This window comes from Cariama cristata, unplaced genomic scaffold (genome assembly GCF_000690535.1).
Source record: "Cariama cristata isolate BGI_N322 unplaced genomic scaffold, ASM69053v1 scaffold14057, whole genome shotgun sequence".
Classification (NCBI taxonomy): Eukaryota; Metazoa; Chordata; class Aves; order Cariamiformes; family Cariamidae; genus Cariama; species Cariama cristata.
In genome coordinates this window covers 55,689-83,041 of record NW_009626934.1, presented here as the reverse complement: position 1 = coordinate 83,041, position 27,353 = coordinate 55,689, and the positions used below count along the sequence as shown (strand labels likewise).

Below are 27,353 nucleotides of genomic sequence, written 5' to 3'. Positions count from 1 at the left end.
AGTGCATAGCATTGGTGTAATACCCTAAGGCTCCAGCATCTCATGACTTTAAGAATTCTAATATTGAAAGCACTGTTGGCATGTACACCTCATCTTGAAGTGATGCTGAACAAACTCTGGGGTCACAGATTCCACACAGTAGCACAGTTTCAGTATTAACAGCAGTGACAGTAATGTGAATTCATAGATACCATGCACAGAGCAACAACTGGTGATCGCCTTCCAACCTAACATGAAGAGAGCTTGAAGCCAAACTCTAGAGTATCAGTAGGGGTTTTTTTGTGAAGACTTTGATGCAGATGTTGCTTTTATTGGAGATTTTATTTTCCTTTATAATAATTTGCTTTGGTCCCATGGGATGGCCTCTGTATTCTGGACTTGCTAGCTGTAAGTAGTAGGGAAGAGAGTCCTACTTGCACCAAAGCCTATTGCAAGTATTCCTTCCCAGGGGGTAACCAGAGCTGTTGGAGAAGCTGGCTCCTAACTGTGTCTGCGAGTGGAACGTGAACAGCACAAGCAAGAACCTACTGAACCTATTGAAAATATACACATTTGTGAAGGGCACTCTATAGTTTTTCTGCAGCTCTGTGTGCTTTGCCTGCTGCACCTCATTCACCAGGGGGATGCTGAGGACAAAATATTGGAGATGGTGTACAGCAGATGAATGTGGGAGCCTGACCCCTCCCTCCCGGAATACAAACACGCCCCTCCTCTCTGTCATACCGGACATTACTAGACACAGGGATGACAATCAAGCTGAGCTCACCTCCTTTGTTAGCCAGAAGGGTTGATCCCTTTCCTGATCATAAGATCCTGTGCCTTTTTCTTTGTTCTGGCACCTTCTGAAAAGTATACCCAGAAAAGATAAAAGGGAATATTTACTACCAGTTTAGTCATCTGACTGGGTCACTAGGGGAGCAGGACCTAGCAGAGGTCCTGCAGAGAGAAATAGGTAGGACTGTTTTTTGGCAGCTGTGAGCTGTTGCATCAGCTCAGCTGTCAAGTCTAACTTCTCCTTCAACCTTGCTAAAGAGTGCAGCTATGAGATTTATCAAATGAGTGTTATTTATTTGCACTTCCTGAGAAGAAGTTCCCTTACTGTGTACCAGATGAGTTGCAGGTGCTTAAAAATGCTCCAGGTAATAGTACATCTATTCACAAGATCAAGTAAGCAATCTTCACACAAGCAGGGTTTGGAAAGAAGGGACCTTTTCAGAACTGGTTGCCTCTTTTATTGGTACACCCACACAGGTACTGATCCAGAATGTCCCCATTAGCTGTTACCAGCAGCTGCTTTGTTATTTCTCTTGTCTTGTTTTTGTGTTTTAAGCACACCTGCACTTATGTCTAGACCATAAAGTGGATGGTCAGGTTTACGTAATGGTAAGTTTGGACCAGTGTTGACAGATTACATTTTTTGCTACTGCTTTTGTGTATACTACGCTTGAGTACATGTAGGCTTTCACAGCTGGTCAAGAGAGCACGACATTGTTTGGTTTGTGTTCTATGGGTAGTCCTGTGAAGTGGTTAGAATTAAATGCAAGAGCAAGTAAGGTTACAGGCAAAGAAAAAAAAAAATGTGGTCTCTACCATCAGGTATTTCTGAACAGAGAATGTTACTTGGTGAGTCAGAGTCAATGCCATGTTCCTTGTGTTGGGTGACTCTCGTTCCAGGGAGCTCTTGACTCTTGAAAGATCAACTGATAAAAGGTGCTTTGGTTAAGGTGACTGCAACATTATTCATGTTTAAAAACAAATAAATGAATACAAATAGCAGGGGCATTAAACAAGATGGAATGCATATTCTTCTATCCATTGCAAGAACTTGTTAGCATGAAAAACTGTTTTGATGACCTAAACAGGCTAAATACAACTTCATGGTCAGCCAAGAGAAATTAATAGATTTTCGATAGATTATATTTGTTAGTTGTGGTTAAGCAGTCTCTTTCACAGCATCATTGCTTATATTTTGCCTGTACACTGGCATTCCCAGCATGGATCAGGGTCCTCTTGTACCAGGTATCACAACAACAGGTAAGAAAAGTCAAGAACTTCAGTCTTGTGTTTCTAGGCTACCTTTTCATGGTCCTGGCAACTCCAGCATTGTGGTGAGTTTTCTACTGATACTAGTTGAAATCTTTTTGAAGGGAAGTCTGTTGGAGGGAAGCTAGTAGACAGTTATTGCCTTTGGTTGGATGGGGTTCAGTGCATGGACCTGTTTTCAGTCACATATTTAATGCTCGGGGGGGGATATGTGTGTGTGTGTGTGTTAGATGATCAGGTAGTTCAGTGTGAAAGACTGAGCCAGGTTTATTGTACCATTTCGAACAAATACTGCCAGACTTTCAAAATGAACTATGAAGAGTTCTGACTCTTCAATCCAAAATTCAAGAGATCTGTTTAATAAAAAAAATCATAACTAGACAGTACTTTTATGCAGTTTTACACCTTCTGTCTCGAATTAAAATATTTGGAGCTGTGGTGTCTGTTCTTAAATCCCCACCCCCACCTGTAATTTTGCTCATATGTTATCCATAAATCTTGTCTGTTTTGAATGTTCCAACTAATAGTTAGGCAAAATGTTTAGCTTAATGATATGATTAACAGAGTCCATTTTTTGGCAGCCTGGATGCTGTTTTTCTTAAGCAAGCATTGCAGTTTATCCTGATTAAAGATATGAAGGAATTATTCCTCTTAGAGGGGGAAAAAAAAAACCCAAACCCTCTCCTTTAAACCCAAACCCCTCTTTTTTTTTTTTTTTTTTTTTTTTTTTTTTTTTGCTTTTAATATAAGGGTTTAGGGGTCCTGCATTCATTTTGCGGGAATATAATGAATATAATGTGTGATTTGGCTGGATCTTTGAAGTGGTAATATTACAAATCTCCCAATCACCATTGCCCAATCTGTTTTAGCATTCATGTGCCTAATTTCTGTTTGTAATCTGATTACTGGCTTGAGCTGCTCCAGCTTGCAGCCTATTGCTATGCATTTACTGTACTCCCTGGGACGCGATAGCCTGACAGCTCCAGTCCTGTGCTATGAAAAATCTCTACACGATATTGCTAAGACAGGCCTAGGGCTGTGGCTCGTTGAGAATTAGCTGCTATTGTAGTTTCTCTTTGCTGAATCCTTTGTTTGTGCAACCATGTTCAGAAATCCTTGGATCTCCAGCTATTTGGGAAATGTTAAATACTCTGAGGAGCAAGGTAAGAGTTCGAAGTAGATAAAAGAAAATGCAGTTCATTTGTATGTGTTTAATCTCTCTCATATGTATGTATGCATGTGTAAATATTGTTTGACTGGATCTTCTGCAGCTAGATTAGCTACTTTAGCAATCAGTATGCAGTTAGTCACCTAGGCTATTTCATTATTTCCTAAAGGACACTTTTGAACGATCCGATTAGATGGATCTTTTAATTAGCTTAGCTTGCCACCGATTTAGGGCCTTTAAATATACTAAGTAACACTGGAAGGTTGCATCTATTTTTTATTTATTTATTTTTTGAAATTCAGCATTTTTAATTTCCTATGTATGAAATTATAGATAGTGTTTTTATCCAGTAGTTTGTACCTAAGAGGGAGGGGGATGAGTCTGAACAAATGGTTAAACTTGTGAGCAAGTTTTGATTTACATGTCAGTAAATATACTTAGTTTTAAATACAAATATTTAAAATTGTTTTAATGTGGTTATGAGCATGTTTAGAATTCTTCAGTGAAAGAAGGAACAAAATGCTGTTGCAAAGATTTTTCTTCTATGTATCAGGTACTGTGAGGGTGTGGGGTTTTTTTCTTTAACCATTGAATTAAGACTGTGTTAAACTGATGTTTCTTTTGTGGGCATATTTATTTTCTTTTGAAGCAGAGTTATTTTACTCTTTCTCCTGTGTTTGTATTTAATTTTAAGACTTCCATATTGTAGTAAGTAAGTTTTATTGGACTTTAATCCTCCCACATGGGGGTTTAATTTGAACAGGAGGAAATACATAAAATATCAAAACTATGTAACAGAATATCATTGTCTGGTTGGGTTTTCTGTGTTTGTGGTGGGTGGGAGGAAAAGAGGACCTTGCCCCCGTGAAATACAGCGATGTTTTTGATGCATTATAGATGTGGTATGTACAAATGTTACTGAATGTGTTTAATGGGTAGCAAGAATCAGACCGGCTTGTGTGCCCTCTCTTAACAGCCCTTCTCCTTCCCTTCTCTCAGTGAAGCACTGAAAGCTACTTCCTTCCTTTCTCAAATCCCCTCTCCAGTTTTGGCTAGAGTAGGAAGAATTTCTCTGCGGTCTACTTGTGGTTTTCATGGTGGACAGCTATTTTAGTGCCACAAACTATAGGGTGGGTTATATCCTATTAGAACAGCTACAAATTTAAGATATGCCTGGTTCTGGTTAGCTAAGCTGATGCTGAGCTGGGCTTTTTAAGTTACTGCATACTCTTCTCACAGTAATGTAAACTTCGCCTTTTTAGAGGATACTTATGGGATGGAGTATTCTTTTTAATGTTGTAGTGTAAAATATAATGATTTATGTACCATTCATACTGTTTTTCTTCTAATACTCTGTTTTGGTCTAACAAGATGTTTCTATGTAATCTGTGTGCTTTATTCTCCATTTACTTGAAAAAAGAAAATGAATGTTAACAAAACCAGGAAAAAGTTGTCTATTAAAGTTGAAAAATGCTATTAGGAAGGCTGCTTGAAATCTGCAGTGACTTGTAGCAGATGTGTAAAAAATACCTTCTTGCACGCTTTATGCCTCTCTATCAAGCTGTTAAAATAGTCTTTTTTTCTTTTTGTGTGTTTTGTTTTGTTTTAAATCTGTTTACCTGGAGAGGTGGCAGAAAGAAGTGGAAGAGACGAGGGGGGTGAAAAGTTTTGAAAGACATAGACAAAAGATACATTCTCTAAATTGAGACCCATATTGTCAGCTATAATGTTTCATTAAACCCTTTCTGCAAAAATAAGAAACATCCTACCTAGATTTTCAAATATTTTGTGTAAGCAAAAAATATTTGTTGCTAGTTAGCTCTTCTTTGAAATGGTTAAACCTCGACTCTGGGGTAGAGTAAAAGGGATGTTGCTGCTTTTGAATCGTTCTAAAGTCCAGGTTGTGTAATACTCAAGTCTGTCTTTGAAAAGAAAATAAGCACTGCATCAGTGACCAATTGTTTATTAATTTAGGTTCTTGGGGTAGTTGACTTAATACAGATGGGGGCAGAAGGCAATTTTCCCATTGGGAATAAATTACTAGTAGAGTCATGTGTTTTTCAATAGCAGTCACAGACCAGGTGCTCCCCTGCTTCCTGACTAGCAGTTCTCTGAGGTCCCTTAGTAGCATCCTTATTGTTGAATAGAGGGAGCTGGTACTTGAACCACTGGTCCCCCTTGCTTCTGGTCATTGTTTAGACCCTCTGATGATGCTCATGACTGCAGTAATGAAAAAGTTATATCTGGGGGGAGAGAGGGGAGATTGCCCATTGCATATTATGATTCACAAAGGTTTGGGAACCTAGTGGCTTTGTAATACATACTTTTTGAATACAAGGCTACATCTGACACAGTTTTGCTCTCTGTGCAAACATGTGTTCCTCTCTGAAAGTAAGTATGTTCTAAGGCTATTCAGAAAAAAATGGGAGCTTCCAAACAGTAGACAACCTTCAGAAATGTTTCTGTCATGGATGGTGTAATACTGTTGTTGCAACAGATCCTCAGCAGGGCATCTCTGACTTCTGCAGTGAATATGCAGGTTTTTATAGTATTGCTAGGCTGCAGCCAAAAAGGCTCTTGCTGCTTGCAGCATTTCTCATTTGCAGAGTGCTTCATAAACATGTCTACTGCCCATTTCATAAGCTGGGAGACTGAGTCAAGAAGTTTAAATGATAGCCCCAGGCTGCAGTGCTACACCATGACTACTGGGATTAGAACATAGCAGTTCCATAAAGTGTTGATGCTTTTGATGTGTTTACTGTCTGTACTCATTTTTGCAAGGCTTTTGTTTATCACCGTCTTGGACATGCCAACTTATGCCCCTATGACTAGAGGGAAGGCCTTTACAGTCTTTTCCAGTGGAAAAGGACTAGATTGGAGACTATAACCTAGTTTCTTAAAAGCTCCCCATTTATTAAAGCATCTTCACTATCGTGTGGTTTTTTTCATTTCACAGGTTTTGACAAAGAAAACTCAGTCAGATTTAAACCTTCACGATTGCTCCAAAGGAAGAGAGCGTTAAGGTAAGGTCAAGTTTTTCATGCTCAGTGAGGAAGACTGGTTGCACTTGTAAGATTGTAACTTGCAGTCATTGCAAATTACATTTATTCTTTTGTCAGGGAAAATGATTATTGGTCCTCCTGCAGGACCAAGCTTTGGCATAAAGCAGATGCTCTGAACAGGTATTGAAAACATCAGCTGCCTCCTAAGCAATGTGAAAATGTATAGCTGGCATTGCTAAGGGAAAGTCCCACTATGCACTGATGCCCCTGCCACTGCAATGCCCATTTTTCCTTGCCTGGCACGGACACAGTACAGACATTTAGTGAACCAGCTTGGAAAACTGATCTGTCTGAAGAAGGAGGTGGCTGAAGTGGGTGAATTAATTATACAGCCATGCAGAGAGCTTTGTCAGCACGTGGGAGGGGGACACCGCAGAGATGAATGGAGAGGTGACGTTGCTGCTTCCTTGCAGGGCTATGCTGCCTTGTGCCTGCAGTCTTAGGGCACAGTTCCACAAGGCTGAGTAAGGGGATACAGTTCATGGTTAAGCAAGGGGGCAGGACACGTGCCCTCTCTCTTCCCATCCTCACTCCGCCTGCTTTTGGTGTCTACCTTTGTGCTTGCTGAACTCATTCATAATGCTCCAGAGAGGAGGTCAGGGAGTTGGGAACTGACTCTTCCCCCAGCAACCAGCTGTTTTATTGGCTCAGCTGCACAGGAATCCACCAGCCTTAGGCACTCAGGCTCATGTTTGCAAGCATCATTTCAGTCAACGCACACCTTCTGGAGTACACCAGACTCCCTGCCATGTTGTTTCTTAGGTACTGTAGAGGGATGGAGGGAATAGGTGTACAAGATGCACTGTGTTATGGAAGGCAAGTAGGGGAAAGTAGAAATGAGAATAGTAGAGAAGGATGTGACTGTAGAATGGAACTTTTATGTAAGAGTCTAGGGAAGGAATTTCTCCTGGAGGTAGAGAAAGAGAAGAAAAATGAATGCCAAGCACCTAGCTGGCAGATATACAAGTGGATTTTCATGCGTGTGTTTCAATCACAAAATCTCAGTATATCCAGTAGCTTTAACCCAGATGGCGGGGCAGTGTTACCAGTGGCATTTGGATCGAACTTCTGCTTGCTTTTGGGCATGTAACTAGGTTAGTGGGACAGCTATTTAGAAACTGTATGCTGCTGTAGCAGCAGATGAAGTTTGCAGCCTGGAATCCCTGATGTATAGAAGCAACCCACACTTACTTTGGATGTTGCAAGAGCAGTATAGCTACTGAGACTGTCAAATACTCTACTAATGCCACATTATACATTGTTTTTAAAGAAAAACTATTGAGGTTGTGAAATAGTATTGCCTGTGTTTTAATGGGAATCATATGAATTCCCAAACATTGAAGGATATAATGAGTTTGTTGGGAACTTGAGGCCGAACCACACACAAATCCTGTGCGAAACAAACTTGAGGACCTCATACTGTTGATTGCATTTCATGAACCATGATCATAGGCTATATTTCAGGCAAGCAAAGGAGAAGTTCCTCTTTCAGTATCCAGATTTAACAAGGACTTTAAGAGGAAAGAATTCTTGCAAACTTCTAAATTTTTTTTTTCATTTAGAGAAACCTATGTATGCCTTAAATTATTTTAATAATGAATCATAGTATCATAGAATGTTCATAGCCTAGCTGTTAAGTGCAGAAACTCCTGATGCTGCTGCTCAGAATCTGCACCTAAATTTATAGCATAACTTGAGAAATTAAGAAAAGCAAAGGTGAGTAGATGTAGTTGTGGTGCTTCTAGAACAGGGTTGTGGATGAGTTTGAAGATACAATATACTCTGCAATCCAAGACTGACTGTCTGACTCTGCTTAAGCATCTAAATTGATGCTGCAACTGCTCCTTTAGCAGAGAAACTAATAAAGCAGGGAGACAGCTGGATAGATCTGTTGGAGGGAAAAGGGAAGTCTTGCTGAGGAATTACTTATGAGCATATTTTTTTAAATGTCTTATGAGTAATGTCCTGTAATTTTATTTTTTTTTACACTACTTGGAATTGCTTTAACATCATTCCAGCTCAATTTAGATTCCTAATGAATGTTCTCATTGAATACTGTGACATGTCCTAAATATACCTACTTTCATTTTTAGAACTAATTTAATATATGTATCTATAAATAACCAATTGTTTGGCTTGACTGTATCATCTTCAGAGCAGTGCTCTGTCTGTGAATTCTCTGTGCAAGTGAAAGCAATGTAATTGATAACATCGGTTTAAAACATTTTGTGTTTCTAATATGCAAACATTTAAAACAAGCAATGCCACCTGCAGCTTTGAAAGACTGAGCAAAAATGCCTCTGAAGAGGGAAAAAGTCCTCCATTGTGGATAAAATAGTCAGTATATGAAAATAGTTAATCATTTAAAAATAAACAAGTAAATTAAAGTTGTCCATCTGTCCAGAGGGAAATGGAAAATGAAGGCATAAGGGAAACTGTGAAAGGACTTTCACAAAGCAGATAACCTGTGATACCATGTAGCCCAGCAAGGGTTAAGCTTAAGAAGTTTGTGGTTATTAAACGAATTTTAATGAAATCTGCCAGTGAGCAAAGGTTGGAAGCCACCCTCAGTACAAAGGAGGAGGGAGCTCACATACAGGAAGAAGTGGATGACCTTGAGGAGTAATAGAAAAAGGATGTAATGTAATAATACTAAGTGCACAGCTGTGCATTGGGGGCTGATAAATTTTTCTGTCACTTGTAACTGATGAAAGCAAAACCTTGGCATATTAGTTTCTCATGCAGAATTGAGCAACCAATATAGTGTAGATACAAAAAGGCAAATGTGTTGTAGATCCCAGCATTCATCTGGCTAGTCATATAATAATGCTTTCTCTATTAAAATTCTTATTTTTATAAGACACTGCTAAGACCCAGGTCTGGAATCAAGACTGTCCAATTCTGGTCACCATATACAAAAAAGATGACTTAAAACTGGAATAGGTAGAGAACATTTTTACGGATAATCGATGAAACTGAGAGCCTGTCTTGGGGAAGCTGAGTAGATGCACAAAACTTCTGTTAAGAAGAGTGATGAAGGTAGTCAAACAACACTGATCTGAGAACAAATGGATGGAAACCCAGTGAAAGACATTTAGACTGAGTTCAGAGGGTCTCTGGCTTAAGAGTCCCTAGAACTCGCTGGAGTTTGGAGGAAGGGGCAGGAGTGAACCTAACTAGTTTTACAGTATTTAAAAGTTTGTTAAAAGCAATCCAATAATACACTTCTTTTTAGAACCAGCGGGCTAGTGCCCGTCCTGATTCTGTATGGTTCTACCCTTGGAAATTCGTGTGGGACTGAAGCATAGTTGTGGATGTTAGTGCACAGTTAATTTAAACAACGATTTTGCTGTATGAGTGAATGCTTTTCTGTACAGAATCCCATGTTTATGGAAACTTAAAGTGCTGCACTGTCACAAGCATTGTGGAAGCAATTGGACATGCTGCTAAATAAAGCCTAGGTATTCAAAAGTCATGAGCTGGGTCCCTCAGCACTTTTGAGACAAGTCTTAAGTAATCAAATTGATTTGACAAAATAAATTTTGATTTTGATTTATAGCCTTAGGCCAATATTATTCACATTTTTCAAACTCATCCTCAGCCAAAAGGAGTAGAAGCTGCTTTCAAATGGAAACTGGGAATCTTTCCACCTAGGGGTTCTCCAGAAGCTGTGTCTGTAAGAAAATAACATATTGTGAGGCTAATCAAAATCACAAGTGTTGGCAATGTGGGGTTAGGCATATAGAAACATGTGGTTAACTGTCTGAGTGTCTGCCCAGTCTCAGATGACACATGCACCCATTTGCTTGTGGCTGCTCAGTGCTATTTTTTTTTTTTATTTTATTTTGTTTTTTGTTTGGTTCCATTAAAGTGTTTTCACTCTGTAAGGATACACAGTTTTCTGTAATGGACAGCTTATTGCAGCTCTTCATCTTCTATTTGCTGTTTTCTCTAGTGGTTGACACTGCTTTTCTTGGCAGTACCTGGAATAATTTCTGTAAGTGCGGTTGTTGGAGATGATTTGCAGCAGGTGGCATGGTGCCTGAATGTGACACAGCCCAGTGTCTTTATTGGCATTTCAAGGGTTTTATTCTCTCCTCAATGTCTTACAAAGGAATATTCTTTTTAAGTGATAAAGAAGGAAATACTTCTTGGAGTTCATGTAAAATGTTATTAGTCATTACATGTTAAAACTCTTCTCAATGAGAAATGTTCTTCTAGAATAGCGAGTACAAAAATTTTATTTTTACTAGTTTTTTCTAACCAAATACTCTTGACGAAAGGGTATTCAATTCTTTAAAAAACCATTAAAAAACTGTCCTAAGGAAGGATTTTCCAACAGCAGGGCTGTGCAATTTGTCTTATCAGAATGACAGTAAATCGTATGGCACATCATTACCTTGGGAAAATGAAGAGCTTAGGATCACTGTGGGGATTTGTATCTGTTACCCCTGTCTACACAGTTTGCTAAAGGTTTTAGGACTACTATAAGTTTTCTTATGCCCAGCTGGGATAGTTTAGAAGTCATAATGGCTGAATACAGTTCTCTATTTTTAGTAATTGGAGAGAAAAACCTCACTTTGTTTATCCACAAGGATGAACACTTCCTCCAAGAAAGACTCTGTAGACAGTTAGTATCTACTTTAGACCATTATGACACCTACATTTTACACTTAAAATTTGTATATTTAATGAACATATTTAGATGAAACAAAATATTTCTTTAAATGGCATTTTTGCTGTTTTGAAAAGACAAGGTATAAAACTGAATGATCGGCTGCTCATATTAGTGTATTATAAGCCATATAAGGTCCAGAGATCAGTGCAGTAACAACAATAGCACAGTCGTGCAGAAGGCTTCTAGGTGGAGTGTACATACAGTACTGCATTTGATAAAATACGTTTTAATATTTATGGAGAATCATTCGATATAGATGATTTCAAATGTAATCGCTAGTACAGCATTTTGAAGGCAGTCTGCAGTCCGCAATTTAATGCAAAAATGTGTCACAGTCAATTCCAAATAAGTTTCAAATTATGTTAGGTTTGGCTTTGTGAGTTTCTTGGGGTTCTTTCTTATTTCGTTCTTATGGAAAATATTTTCTTTGTGTCTCTGTTAGACTATCTTGCAGTAAATCATTTACATCTTGGCTTTATTTGATTTGTAGCAGAAATGTCCACAGTTCCGTAAACCAGATGTTGCTTTCAGTTTTCAGAAGGAGTTCTCATTTGAAGATAAAGAAGAACTTGCAAACAGCACAAAGGATATTGATGCTAATCTCTTAGCAGTCCTTCCAAAAGGTAGGTAAGGGACACATATCATGAATGCAAGTGGTAATTTAACAGCATGTGAAGTTTAGTCTATGCAAATGTCAGGCACAGTTAAAATAACTTAGACACAGATGTTTTGTAAATTACTTTTCCCTGTGAAGTACACATAGGGGATGAAACAGGGGATGAACCACAATGCTCTTTTACAAGGCCTTGTTACATCCCTACTTCATCAAGTTCAGCTTTGTTTACCTAGTTTTTAAGAGGTTAAGAAGTAGTTGAAATTCAACGCTTCAGAGAGGTATCTTTGTATAGTTAGACTAATACTGAATTCAAAGTTATTAACTTGGCTTGTAGTCATAGCTCTTTTCAGTCCCCTTTGGTTGGTAGAATCGCTATGCTTGCATGACTACATGGCTACATAAAGGTTTTGAGACTTTTTTTTTTAAACTTCTGTCTTAGTCTGAATAACTTACAAAGTAAACAGCAGTTCCATCTTTATCTTTTGATGAAGTTGAGGTAGAGGTGAGAATTAATTCTCTTGAATTATTTAGAGGAAATTACAATCTTTGACTGAAGAACTACACGTAGCTGGCATAAAGATGTTACCTTCACTCAGGGATGTTGTGGATCTCAGAACTTTGATTAAAATTGTGTGCGTGTTCTGAATGCCATGTTCAGACAAACTACAAGGCTGGATGCACTAATCCCTATGTAAAGGAACTGGCTTATCTTTTAATGTTATTTGTTGCAGAGTTCCTTTAGAAAGGAGCCCTTCTTCCAGCATAACATTTAAGTGATGTCTTGCTTTTATAATATAATCATTACAGATGTTCAGAAAGAGATTTCATTGACACAATGATGGAAGAGAGTGATATGCTTTTATACAATACAAACTTCCTGAGAGCACTAGTCAGGAAGAGTATGTAGTCCCTCATGATTCCATATACTTAGCCTTACAATCATGCAGGCCAACAAGTTAATTGTGACAACTTTCACTTGAGAAACCTTCTCTGTAAGTTGCTTCTCACTGAGCTAATTTCTATTCCAAGACATGCCTATTTCCTAAGAATTTATTCTCGTCATAAAGGCATCAGATTTGGTGTATACCAGACTTAAGAAAAAGTTAGCAGTGGGAGCTGATGGTTACATTCTGAGGGGACTACTTGAGGCCAGACACTTTCTGAAAATCCAGGTTATTTGTCCTGTCTAGGGCCTAGCTTTGATCCAGATTTGCACATGTTGGAAAAATCAGAGGAATATATTTAATTTTCAACTGATACAGACTGAACTGAGGTTCAAAGAGTCTAGCTGAAGTCTCACACATTGCTGCTTGCAGTTAAGCATTGAACATATTAGTATGCCTCTGCTAGCATAAACAGAAGATAAATGCTTCTCCGACCTGGTTTGTAGACCATCATCTTTCCAGGTGAGGAGAGGAGGAGGTAGGAATAAGGCTGGTAGGCTTCACTATTGTGTTAAATTTTCCTCAAAATGAAAACGTGTATCTGTGTTGCAAAGGTTATTTACCATCTTTGAGAAATTAAACTTCTGGCAGGTAAACTTTTGATGTACGTCTATTCAGGCTTCACAAATGTATGTGGTCACTCTCTGCTAGGGACTTTTGGAAGGCTTGATTTAGCTTTTACAGCTTCTATATTTAAAAAATAATACTGCTGTCACATGCTTGCAACTTTATCCACGTGTATGCCCTCTGCTGTTATCAAAGAGGGCTTTTAGCAAAAACATATTTGTATTCTGTAACAATTGTTCCTGAAAGATTTCTGAATTCTATAGGATATCTTTCACCTTAATTTAAGGAGTTTTTAAAACATTTTTATAAGGTGCACTCCAGATGTACTTTTTGTTTTTTATTCTGCGAAAAGACATTTAACAATACTGCTTTTGCTAAATACTGGTATTATAAGGTAAATTCTGCTCAGAAGGTCTACAGTTAACAAAATTAAGATGCCTCTTGACAGTCTACCTTAAAGGTTATCCTACCATAGCATCCTGCTCAGCATCCTAAAATAAAGCCTGAAGTTCAGGGCTGTTCCTGGACTGTGGCTGTTCTTCCTGTTACCCTTAACTATACTGATCAACAGTGCTTACAGAGTATGTTGGCATGAAGTAACTTAGATAAGGAGCTTTTACTATGAAATTAATTATTTTAAGCTTCTTAGTCGTATCTTGTGTGCTGAATCAGATCTTTGTGCTACCTTTTAAGTAGAAGTGTTGTTACTCTCTAACACTGTCATGGCTGTCTGAAATGGTCTAGTTTCTGATGTTCATGTGGAAAAACATCCCATGAACAGATGGGAAATTGGCACCAACTTATTCATATTGCAAACTAAAAAAGAGAAACCTGATCCCCTAAGCTTGAAAGGGCCAACCAGTGTCCTTGGGAGTGAAACTTCTCCAACTGGCTTTCATGTTTTGAAGTCAAATATTTTATTCAGCAAAAAGAAATCACTAGAGTAGAAGGCTTCCTGCATTTTATCTTCTTTTTTAGGATTTTTTTTGTGCTTCTTTTCCCCAGCTCCCCTGAAGAATATTGCTGAAATTGCATTCACAAAAAAAGCTCTGCAGATGTTGGCCAACCTAGCTGAAATTACTGTCTGGAATCTCAAGTGCGGAAAAAGTGTAAGGCAGCATAGAGTAGTCCCATGCTATTTTTGTCCCATCTTGTTTGGGAAGGTGTTGGAGAGATGCTTCATGAGGCCAGTGCTCTTTTTAGGACTCCAAAGCGGTAGTAGAATCTCTGGAACTTCAACTAACACGTAGCAAGAGGGTGTTGAGCTAATGCTGCTGGGAGTTCTTTGGATGTTCCACATTTCTTGTATGTGGATGACTTATAGACAAGTTTCCTTTTTTGGTTGAAAAAAACCCAATTACTTTATTATATGAAGCTATGCTTTAGAACTTTACTAAAGCTGTATAAAAGACCTGTTCTCTGGTGATGGTTTTAGGGACTATATAAATCAGTTACTAGGGAAGAAAAATGATCAGGATTTGGATGCAATGTGCTTTTATTAACTGTGATCTGTGGAGGCCTTTGACCCGTCTGAAGTGGCAGAACAATTATGGGTTTTGTTTTGACCATTTTATGTGTGTATAGCCAACAGATGGAACAGAAAAACTCTAATAACTAGAGGAGCAAATTTAAACAGAACTAGATTTGACAGAGGGGAGAGCTAAGTATTTATGAGAAATTATTTCCTTTGGTGAATGTGAGACGAAGACTGGCTTTGTATGGGTAAGTTCTCTGTTTAATACAGTTCCACTGCTAGCACAGCTTGAGTAGACAGGGTGGCAGTGGGAACTGCTCATGCATTGAGAGAAAAGTCTATGAAATCACAATATAAGGGCTCATCTTTTCTTTAGTGTTGGTCAGGATGCAAATTTTGCATTGCCCAAGTCCAGTTCCCATGTGTCTCCAGAAATCTGTGCCTGGAGCTTGCTAACTTTCAGTGGCTGTCTTGCAGTGTCAACCTGGTGAACAGCATAGGCTTCAATCTGCTTTGCTGCAGATGCTGAAACTAAGCATGGAAGAGGTGTCCCTTGGGTTAGCACTGTTAAGTAGCTGCATGCTTAGCTACTTTGCACTGCTAGTTGCATCAAATGTGTATGTATTAGATTTTTTTCATGGCATGATCACAACCTGAGCTAACCTGCCTTGAGAAATTGAAGTGGATAGCTTGAATCTGCATTCTGTAAAAATGTAGACTAAAGGAGTTGTTTTGGAGAGTGGCCCAGTTGATTTCTTTCCTCTGTTAATCACATATTCTCAGTAGGCGCTCATCTGTAGCCTCAGACACTATATTCATACCTCATTCATTTGCTTCTCTTGAGTAGTCATGATCAGAATACATTCATTCTTGCTGATCCAAGACATTTTAGCTGGAGTTCTAGTGACTTTTCAGCACTTAAGGTTGATATGACAGCCAGCGTCAATAACATCTATCTGTATCTATGAGGTATGAGCACTGGTATTGGCTACAGCAGACTTCCTGGATACGTGTCAGCTAAGCTGAAACCCTGACTTAGCTATGCATGCAAGTTCTTGCAGTAGAGGAAAGGGAGAGAAGGCGCATCTGACCTTTAAAAGGGTGGTGTTTCAATACTGTTTATCTTCTGAGTATCTAGTGCAATGAAGTCTGGTAGGGGAAAAAGCTGATAGATTTACTTCTGCAGTGGTGTGGAACAGTGTCTCCTAGACATTCTTGACTCATCAGGCGTTTCTGATGGCAATCTAGGGCTGATTTAGCAGGCTGTAGACTTCAGCTTTTGATTCCTGGGTCAACAGGATCAGAACCCCAGAGGTGTGTTGCATTAGAACAGGCACACACAGCTTTTAGCACCACTTCTGTGCCAAGGCAATGATATGGGGGAGGTGGGGCTGTTAGGCACCACTCACCCACCCACAGCCCACACCCCCCACATACACACACACCCAGTCCACTGCATCCTTTGACAGCCTGGATGGTTTCTCTTCCTGGTGGTAAGAAGTCACACCACACTTGTTTATTTAGCACTCACTGCTCCAGTGTGGTTTGCAAACATCGCTGATAACTGTGCATGTATGTGTGTCTATACATAGGGATTACTTCATTTATCATGCCTCCCGTTAGTTCGCTGCTATTTTGTGAACTGTGACAGCTGTCTACTAGCACATAACACCACCAAACAGTTCAGGGGGAGAGAGGAAAGTATGCTCAATTAAAACCACAAGGGAAAAGTAGCAAAGTAGAAAGTGATTAACCATGCAGGAGTATTATGAGGGTACACAGTAACTTTCACTCCAACTGTGAGTCACTGGGATTCATGGGATTTGTTCAATATAAGGGAATGGAGGAAAGTAAGGAATAGGGGACATTGTTTCTCTTTAAATGTAGTCAGTCCCCAACCTTTGTCTAGACAGGGTAAACAGTAATTCCATACTATCTGGTTTTGAAATGAGTTACTATAGCATGTAAGCATGACCTCAGCTAATCAAAATACAACTTACCCAGTTTATACTAGATCTTGAAAGCTGCTAGGATAGCATAGCAGATTCTTGCTTAGCCCGGAAGTACCGGTAAGGGAGGACTCCTTGGTGTTTACACCTATACGCTTAACACACTTTTGACAACGCAAGCTTAAACGGAAAAGAAGAGGAAAATACCTGTTCCCCCACAAACGCTATCTCAAACCTCTTAACTTTATTTGAGTGTTCCTTCTTATTCTAAAGTATTTTAGCAAGTTTCTGTGAGTTTCTGAAATGTAGTAGCTTATAAACTACATAATCTTTTGTTGTCTCAGTTTCAGAATTAAGAAAACTGTTTGAACCAAACAACCAAGATTTTTTGGAAATGAAAAGGTAAAAAAAAAAAAAAGTCTTTAGCCTGTAAAACAAAACACACAGTTTGTTTTGTTACCTCCTCTTAGAAACTCTCCCCTCAAATCTTCAAAGATGCCCAGTTTCACATTTTTCACATCTTTTTCAGAAAAGAGAGAATAGCTAGACGCTTAGAGGGAATTGAAAATGAGACACAACCTATGCTTCTACAAAACTGTCCAGGATCAGTCACACACCGTTTACTAGAGGAAGATACACCAAGATATATGCGTGCAACTGATCCATACAGTCCCCATTTAGGTAAGCAGTATGTATCAATCAATCTTGCATTTCTGAATTACCTCATGTTTACTACCCTATCATTTGTGCAGTACATGGAGAGGAGTTTTATAAAAGAGCTGTGGTTAGGGTTGTTTTTTAAGTCGCCTTTTAATTTTCCAGTTGCCTTATTTGAAAAAAGTTGATTATCTATATTGTTTCAAAATAACAGTAAGTTGATATGAGACTCTTAAAGAATTACAACTAATACACGTTTCTTAATCATTTTTATGTGCTTTTGGAGACATAAGTGCAAAAATGTAAGGTGTCTGTGCAGTCTTTGATTTTAAAGAAAATCGGAAGCTTTTAGTTCACTTGATGTGAATGGTGGATAGAATACTCGGGAGTTTCGGGATGAACTTGCTCATATGTCTTGCACTTTGGACAGGAAGATCAAATGAAGAGGAGGAAACTTCAGATTCTTCTGTAGAAAAACAACCCAGATCATCCAGATACCGAGCAGAAACCACAGGAGGTAATACAGAGCCCTTGTATAGTACAGGCAACATGGATGTCCAGGAACTAGAGTCAAAAGCAGAAAGGATAGCTAGGTACAAGGCAGAGAGGCGGCGCCAGCTGGCAGAAAAATACGGATTATCTCTTGATTCTGATTTGGATTCTGACTACTCATCCAGATATACTCGGGCAAGGAAAGATCCAGACAGCGTGGAAAGAAAGGGAGTGAAAAGTGAAAGGCAAGATGATGAAAACAAGAACTGTGGCTCCCTATATTTGTCCAGGACTGAGACGAAGGAGCCAAAGAGTGTGATTTCTGAATCCAAAGAGTGCTCCAGCCATGAAAAAGATGGTATTCCAGATAAAGAAGACCTCTCAAATGAGAAGAATGATAGAAAAGCAGATGATGACAGTGCCATTGGACAGGCTTCTGACCCTTCAGCAACCTTGGATAGTTCTGTCTCCCTTTTACTTTCTGGACGAGAATCTTCCTCCTATAATGAAGTGCCAATATCACCAAAGCAACCCCCCAGAGAGTCTCTTTCTTCACCAAAGCGGGCAGCCTCACCAATCCATTTGCAGAATGACCAGCCCTTGCACAGTACCATCAAACAAAGGTAAGCATGATTTTTATTTGTTTGTTTATACAGTAGATTCCTTTATCTTCATCACCTTCTGCAACAGTGTCTACAGTATTTATGAGAATGTATTTATTACCCTTGAAGAATGTATTTAGTGGTTTTTGATGTCTCAGGCTGCACTGGTTGAGTTTATTAAATCACAGTGTGTTTCTGATACAGGGAAGTGGGTATCTATTTCTATGATTAGATATGTCCTTGGTTTCACTTTGTATTTATAGAATTTATGCTAAAATTAGGCCCTTCAGGGGGGAGTGGAATAACTGATGTTTAAGATATTTACACAAACTAGAAATTGATGCAGTTATGGTTCTAAATATGCTTCCCCCCATCCGCGCCCCCAACCTGTTAGAGCAAGCCTTTAACTTTTTTCCTCTATACCCTGTAATTGTTTGGGTGGGAGCTTCCAAGTAAAGGCAGGTTGTTTCTCAGTGAAGGTTTGAATAGCTTCATGAGGGTTTCTGCCAAAATAAAATGGTCTCAGAGTTAAAAGCTGAAAAGTGTCTTTCAGTTGGTTGAAATAATAGTTGATTTGTTTTCCTGCTGTGAAAGTGTAAAAAACCTTTTGAACTGTGATAGCTAATCTTTCGGCTAATATCAGGGTATGTGTGTGAAGGGCAGAGGGGAGAGTTAAAATTCCATGCTGAATTTGGAAAACGTAGCTTTCCTTCATGGTATGCTGAATTACTTCAGATTTGACAAATTTACTCCAATAATAGGGCAACCAGATTCTTTCAGGGAAGAAAAGTTTTCACTAATTTCACATTGTAGTTTCACACTGTAGTGCAAAACAAGACTGTCAAACTGTTATGGTGACTGAAAACAATGTGTGACAGAATTTTTTAAAAGTATGATTTTCTCTAAATGTGATTCTTTAATTTTTAGGTAGGTGGACAGATGGAAAATAACAACTGTAAAAACTTAAGTTAAAATGTTGCAGCTAAAAATGATGTAAATTGTAATGAGAACTTTATTGTAAACACATCTGCATCATGCTGAGCAGTGCTGACTGTTTCTAAAAACCTAAAATGAACTGACATAAACGGAACCATTTATACTTCTGGGCTTTTTTTGCAGTAAGTTCAGAAACAAGCTACCTTGACTGGACTTCTTTATCCTTCCCATCAAAATCACAAAACTTGATTCTTATTTGTTGTGGCCTTTCTTACTAACACTCATAAGCATACCTTAAAGTTTGAATGAATAGCCCATCAAACTTTATAGCCAAGAATGTGTCTGCTGCAGTGTAAAAAGAGGTTTTATTTTCTTTACTCTCATAAAGCAATCCTAGTCCCTCTTTCTGTCAGGGCAAACCAATGAACACTGAACAGTGAAATGCCTTCTAGGTCATTATCTCTTCCAACTCAGGAGAAGCTGCGCTGCTTGCAGCATTGGTGGGATGGCAGTTGCCCTGGTGAAACAGCATGCTGAGTACAGAGAGACACCTGAATCCACTCATTTGCAAATGTGGAGAAATCAGGTCTCCTTATAAAGTGTGTTTTTTCTAATTCAAGCTCGATAAACCAGTTACAAGTTCAGACTGAGCAGGCTGAAGGCATTATCAAATAATTCATAAATTCCAGCTGTTTCCTTTTTTTTTTGAAGCTGGCATTACCTATTTTTTTATCATAAAAGATGCTGCAAAAATTGGGCAGAAGATAAATAGTTAAGGAAAAAGTGTTTTTAATGGGGGCATGCTTCTTCATTTATTAAAAGTTATATGTCCCTACAAGATCTAATGCTGTGTGAAATACTAAGGGATCAGCTGTGTTTGGCAAGCACTGGAGACAGGCCTCTTCTGCAAGGTCTTCCTTTTTTTCAGACTTAGTTGTTCTCTATTTTCAGATAATGAAATGGTAAGATCCATTTTCAGGTGGGTTCTGATGTTAGGACATTTCCAGAGTTTAAACTCCAACCCATTTGTGCTCTGCAGTACTAACAAATGAGAGAGTAGGGTAGCAGGAATAAGTAATAACTTAATACAAATTGCTGACTGCATTATCACTAATTTCAGATTCTTTCTGGATGAGGCTTGGATCAGTATTTGCATAAAACAGGTTTCCCACAATTGCTGTCTGTCTTGTCTGTTGAAGGAAATCATCTGCACCCACCAAGATGTGGTGTAGCTCTTACAGTAGCCAAAAGTTAAAACATAGTATTTGGTCTCTTGTTTGGGTACGCATGTAGGCAGTGGGTGGTATTTTAAAGGCCAAGTTGCCAAGAGCCATTGCCTATTTCAGTGCAGTCTGTTTAAAGTTACTGTGTGGTAGTCTCCTGTAAGGCCATTTGAAAAGCAAAATAAGAGCTAACGCCAGCTTTCCAGGTGACTGTCATTTGAAGTCAGTTCCGCATTATATAGGTTGCAAAATTGTTTTTGCTAAATTTAAATTTGCTGAGTTCAAATTGGAAAATAAATGCAGCTTGCTTTGGAATACATATGAAAATTTTGTGCCTTCAATCCTAAGAAGATTTAATAATTAATCCTATTATCCATCACTGAGAAGCCAACAAAGTGCTGAGAAGGTATCATTTGACATTGTCTGCATTTGGCTGCTGAAGTGGCTGATTAGATTCAGAACATGGCTTGTGTTCTTTTGACTGCTCTCTTCAAAGGATGAATGATCAAGTTCAAATAAGTGCTGCTTGGGCCATGCCCACTATAAAAAAGTGCCAAAGTACATATTAAGAGACAAGAAGGAAGTTTGCTTGCTTCAAAGCAATTCCAGCTACCGGGTCAGCTCCTGTGAGAAGTTTTTACCTTCTGTTTGGTCAGTTCCTTTAGGAATTCAAAAACATTTGGAAAAACAAAAGGTGTTTTAACAGGCGGTGTTTGACGTTGTTCTAAACTTGATTTGGATAAGGTGACAACTGTAGGTGAGTTCTCAAATTTGGATTTATTTGCAATAAATACACTGTTATCTTAAGAACAGTCATTGATTTGACCTTTTTCAACTATTTTTGTTAAAAGACCAGCTAAGAAAAATTCAAGTAGATGACCTGGAGCTTAATTTGCAATTTTCATCCCAAATGGCTCTACTGCAATGTGAGCACTTCTTTCATATGTAGCTATAGGTAGTGGAAAGCAGCCTGGCCGCTTGTCACCTCCAGGGATTTTGTAAATGTTAGTGTGGCCAGACAGTCTGTGCTTACAAGATTAAAAGTATTTGATGTGACCTACTGTTGCTGAGGGACTGTAGATGAAGGTGGGCATTAGGAAAGTATTTGAGAAACTGTACGTAGGTAGTCTGCAAACACGCTTTCCTGCAGCCTTTTAAAATTTTGCAGTGCTCTTGTTTCTTTTTACACTTTCAACTCCAAAATGGAAAGAATAAAAGTCAAGACAAGATCAAATTGGGGTTTACTTTGTTTATTAAGCTTTTCCCTTCCCCTGTCACACAGTGGCACAGCATATTTTACTTGAGCTAACTGGGTTTGCATTTCTGAAGCTTTTATGATATAGGGCTACAAGAGGACAGAGAGGGGTTCCAGATGCTTCTGAGAATTTCTTAGAATGTGTGATATAGCCATCTGAATTTCTAACTTCATTAAATTCATATTGCTGCTTCATTTTGGACCCAGTGGTCTTTACTACTTTAAACCACAAATTAAAGGAATGGTTTTAGTAACTTTTCCAGGTGTACTTACATAAACCCTTCAAACTGACCTGCAATGGCAAATGGCAAAAATAAGGTTGTGTAGTTGCTTTCACTTCTGAAATTCTGGACAATGTACGCTTGGTAAAGTTACCTTTGCAGAATATTTAACATTCAGGACATTTTTTAGGTGTTTGTAGAATTAATATGATAGTTTGTTTCACAGTTTGTCACCTTACAATTTATGTGCTGTGCTTTTATGTTCATGAACAGTCCTCTCTAATTGAGTAATTAGAAAACAAAAAAAGTGGTGGGGAGGGAAGATTGGGAGAAACAATGGGAGTGTGTGTTGAGATCTCAAAAATTACCTGAAGTTCTGTTTTCTGTAGTAGTGCAGGGAAAGCAAAACCTGAATGGTTTCTTCAGAAAGATTCGGAAGGGGACACACCTTCTCTTATCAGCTGGCCCTCCAGGTATCATAAAACGTAGCTGTGTGGCTAACAATCAGACTAGAAACCTCCCCTTTCTTTCCCTTTACTCTGTCTTCATTTAACACTTGCCCTTACTTGCTGCTGTTAAAGGAAAATTTAGAAAGTGTTGTTTCTTGCGGATAAACAGCTGTTGAAACTTTTCTGAAGCCTCTGCTTTTATTGTAACTTATGACCAACTGGTATTTTGATGAAGAAGTACAAATGCCCCTGGCTTCTTCCACCACTGCTATCATTCTGGCTTCCGCTAATTTTTATAACTTCTTATTTTGTGCCACTTTGTACTCTGCAAACCAGCAGATTTTTATACCATGCACCAATCCATCTTAGCATTCCCTACAATTAATTCCTTGAATTCCAAAGGAGATGGTACAAGAGAAGTAAAAACTTTATGTTGAAAAGTAAAGCAAGATCTTGATTAGAGCTACAAGCAGCTGCTTTCTCCCAGTTTGGTAACACACATAGCCCGCCATGAGAAGCATTGCAGGAAGACTCTTTTCTGTGTTCCTGATAACCCAGTACTAACATCAGTGTGGATGTTCTGGAGAATGCTTGGTACATGTAGTTTAAAGAATAACTTTTTCAGACTGAACACACTTTCTGTACTTAAGTGACTTTCAGAAGTTTCCCTGATGAGTACAGCAATCCTCAGAGATAAGAAACACCAAAATATTAGAAAGGTTGGTGTTTCCTGATATCCTTTGGATATCCTGAGGTATTCTCTCAGATATTAATTTGCCTTTTTTTTGAAATATTTCCTTTTTTTCATAATGTAAATTCCAAAAAGTCTGTTGGTAGCAAGCATGGAATTACACATATTTTGAGCTGGCTTGCTTACTTTCAAATAAATAGCTAGTCTCACATTGTACTCAAGTTTCTCTCCTTCCTCAGAATTAAAATAATTTCTTATACCCATTTGGAAAGTGAGGAAGTAGAAGGCTTTCATTTTTAATACCATGTATGCAATATTTACAAACACTCACCCTGTAAGCTGTCCAAACACTCAGCGTGGCTGGAAAACTGCTGGAGAGCTTACCTGCAGCTGTAGTCATAGAGCAACGGCTGCCTCCAGCTGCACGTGCTTTTCTTCCGGTAGCGCAGTTGCCTTAAGCGTCTAAAGGTAGAGTATGACTCTGTTTCGCACGGATGTTACAGAAGGCTAGAGATGTTTCTAGAAAATACACTTAAGTAAGGTAACTTTTGGGAACATTCCTGTAAATTTTGCATGTTAGAATGTAATGAAACAGTTTAAAACAGAATGCCTGGTTTGGTTTGTTGTTTGAAATCCTTTTCTCCCCTGCAAGCCTTCTGAACAGCGACAGCCATGCCATAGTTTCACTTTCAGCTTTAAGGCTTGTACTTTGAAGATTATTTTTTTTTTCCCCTCACTTACTGAAACAGGTTACATTACGTGTAACATTTTAGATGTCTTATCTGATACACAAAAGCACAAGTAAAAAAGTCTCTGGCAAAACATCTCAAAGTCTAGGTGGAGAATACAACATGTTTTTTCATCCCCTTTCCCCAATGCAACAGCATCTTGATATGACGTCAGCTGCCCAGTGTTTAGACTGACTGGGCATACATGATTGCCAGTGGAATTTGCAATTTCAGGCTGAACCCAACACTTTGATAATATAAAAAGCAGTTTTGATCATCTTGTTTGTTTGAGACTATGGGTATGTGCTGTTTGACAAATGCAGTTGTGACCTCATGGGAACATGCTGTATGTTTTCAGAGCTTGCTCAGTTACCTTCTCAGGAGTCATGCATGTTCAAGGGCCTCTGAATCACTTGAATGTTTTTGAGCAATGTTACTGCTATGATTCAGCAGGGGAGGAAGGGGTTGCATCATAAGATTGCCTTCTTTTTATATATTGATTGCTTTTTATTTTAATACAATGTTGCTTCTGTACCCACAGTAGGTGTCTGTGTTCCTTCCCAGATTGGGTATTGCTGTTCACAGCTTTAATCCTTTTTCTTTCTTAAAGAGTAAAAGTTAGAGAGAAACTGGTGAAAGAGGAAAGTGCTCGTGGAAGCCCTGAACTTGTCACAGACACAGTATCTCAAAGAAAATCCCATCCAGTGCCAGCCCACTACATGCCTCTTCAGACAGAAACATCTGCCTTTGATAGGGTTATAAATCAGCCCGTCAGTTCAGTCCGCCAACCAATACATGGCTATATTCAGCCTGCTGGCATTGCTCACACAGCTCAGCTGATTGCAACAGAAGAACCAGCAAACACCTCTGTTGGCAGCCTCCTCCTACCAGACAATGTTAGTGTCTTAACAAAATCATCAGCAGCAACTGCATCAGAGAGTGAAAAGAAAGAGGCACTTGGTTATGGAGCAAAGCCTGATGAAGAAGATTCCTTGGAGGCTTCCAAAGGCAGAAGACCAATTTTGCCATCTGAGATTCGTAAGCAGGGGAAGAACCATGAAGGTCTCTTTGGAGGAGGAGAATTGGATATCCCTGGAGGAAGTTGCTCTTCCACAAGCAAGCTGAAAGTTAACTCAGAAGTTCAGAGAGAGCTGGAGTGCAGTAAGAGGCAGGCTCCTGAGCAGCAGTTTAAGACCCCTGAGGCCATAGAAAGGAGTGAAGCTGTTATGTACATACAGAGTGGGTCCGTATCACAGCCTGCGATGGCAAAAACTCCTGTTCGGAAAGTGTCGACAGCAAAGCATAAAGTCCTGACTCGCTCAATGTCTGACTATACTGTGGCTCCTAAGCTAGAGGCTTTTAAAAGTAAGGAGAGTATGGAAGCAAATGCACCAAACGGTGAGATTGGCATGGTTGACACAAAAGTCTCTGTTGCCCAGCTCCGTAATGTCTTTCTGGAGACTGCTAATGCCAACAAGAAAACGGAACTGTAGGTGACATTTCAGACATATTTTCGTGTGAAACTTGCACGTCCTTGGCAAAAATTACACACACTCAACAGCAGTTGTGTTCGGCACTTAAAGCACACAGCTTAGCTCTCACCAGTGTGTACTGGAGGCTGAGATGGTTCGAATCCTGCTTTTGTGCTTCTGCTTGCTAGTGCAAGTTGTGATGTGGGGTAGCTGGAATGTGTACGTCTGCGCATGTTACCGGAGGAGCATGCTGAGTGATCTCTAGTGAATTGTCGAGATGCTTACATCTGTGCTTTACTTCTCTCTTCTATTTTCTTTTCTATGTACTTTCTATCATGTGGTTTAAAAGTGAATCTCGATTTGAGATCTCAACGGCAGGTAGCACTTTGTCTGCCAATGGTGACCGTGAAAGAGGGCCACGAAAGCCGAGGCGCTATTTTTCTCCTGGTGAAAATAGAAAGACTTCTGAACGATTTAAAACTCAACCTATAACATCAGCAGAACGAAAGGAGACAGATAGGTAGGCATGTACGTAGCTCTGTGTAGCATTCTGGTGCAGGTAGCCATGAACAAGGTTGTGAAGAGACTTTGTTCATTTGTTAGCATAAATATTTTGTAAGGTTATTGTTTTTCTTTTAAAAAAAAGCTTCTTATAAAATAAAAACCAAAACACTGCTGTCAAAACCAATTCATTGCAAATTGCCCCCACATAAAATGATGAACAGTAAATCATCACAAAGTATTATAGCTGTCTGGTTCTTTCTAATGATAAATGCTTTTGTTTTCATATAGAGTTTCCTTTCCATCTACTCTGCTTTATCATTTACTTTTTTTGTAAACAACCAAATCTACATATCTTATGTTAAAAGAGCTGGCAGCAAATCTTAGACTTTTATCTTCTGCAAGATGAACTGGAAGTCATTTTCCTTTACTGTATTTAAGTTTGGCTGCAATTGCTTGCCTTTCTGCTTTATTAAAGGATGTCAAAGTGGAAACTGTTGAAACTTGAAAAATAGATACAGGTTTTCCACTCTTAAGAGTTTTTAGGTCCTGCTATTTCAGATGGAGTTTGAATTTAATTTTTGATGTCTACTTTCCAGCTAACTTCCTTTTGTTTGATAATTTTTCACTAGGTCAATTTTGAGTGCAGAAATACCAACTGCTGAAGGTATGTTACTACTCTGTTTTCTAAGGAAGAAATGGGAGCAAATGTGGTTTGTTTTGTTTTAACTGAAGAACTATTTGATAACACAAAGTCCACTTGAAAATAACTATTATTACCTATAATATGTTTGAAGTACCACTTTTTCTTGGGCCATGTCTACTACAGACTTGATTTCAAATTCATTTAAGTCAAAGTCTGCCTGTGGATACTGAACTTCATATGGGAGGCAAGGAGGGGGAATGGCTTGACACTTTTTCAACATAGAGGGTTTTTTTTTGTTTTGATTTAGACAATAAATAAGCTAGTTGATGGAAAAACAAATACACATTTTAATCAGTGGTCTAGGACTGATAAATCACAGAATCATTATGGTTGGAAGAGACCTCAAAGATCATCAAGTCCAACCGTATACCCAATGCCACCATGCCCTCTAAACCCACGAAACCATGTCTCGAAGCACCACATCTAAATGTTTTTTGAACAACTCCAGGGTATTCAGAAAAGCCTTTACTATAGTATGAAACTGATATTGGTAATGTGTTTTCTAGCTAAGGAAGCAGCAAGATGATGGTTATTAAATTATATAATTCAGTCTGCTATCTTGCTTCTTTTTCCATCTTGTCACTCTTGGCAAGTCTGGCACAAGTTAAGTAGGTAATCTCATGAGTAGCTAAATTTAGCTTTAATGCCTTATGCTTTTTGAAAGCTGATATTCTCTGCAGCTTTGAGATGCTGGCTCTTGGATCTGAAGGATGCTGGTTTCAGCCTCTAAGAATACCAGCTGAGCCTCTGAAAAATGGGGACATAAGGTGGTAATCAGAATAACCAGCTTCCAGGAGAGACCATCTTGTATGCTCAACTAATAGAAAATATCATAGAATCCTATCATATCATAGTATGGTTTGGTTGGAAGGGACCTTAAAGATCACCTAGTTCCAACCCCCCTGCCATGGGCAGGGAC

At 38.9% G+C, this 27,353-nt stretch overlaps 1 protein-coding gene across 1 annotated transcript in view; it reads left to right on the top strand.

Annotated features, from left to right (window-relative positions):
• The first annotated feature begins 6,174 nt into the window (after positions 1-6,174).
• SVIL (supervillin) overlaps positions 6,175-27,353 on the top strand; it is a 69,557-nt gene continuing 48,378 nt past the window's right edge. Inside the window, exons 1-9 of the mRNA XM_009704232.1 lie at positions 6,175-6,234; positions 11,483-11,574; positions 16,846-16,903; positions 17,031-17,182; positions 17,589-18,273; positions 22,280-22,360; positions 24,366-25,244; positions 25,577-25,747; positions 26,361-26,395. Of these exons, the coding sequence (XP_009702534.1) occupies positions 16,896-16,903; positions 17,031-17,182; positions 17,589-18,273; positions 22,280-22,360; positions 24,366-25,244; positions 25,577-25,747; positions 26,361-26,395 (2,011 nt within the window). The 5' untranslated portion in view covers positions 6,175-6,234; positions 11,483-11,574; positions 16,846-16,895. The remainder of the gene's footprint in view (positions 6,235-11,482; positions 11,575-16,845; positions 16,904-17,030; positions 17,183-17,588; positions 18,274-22,279; positions 22,361-24,365; positions 25,245-25,576; positions 25,748-26,360; positions 26,396-27,353) is intronic.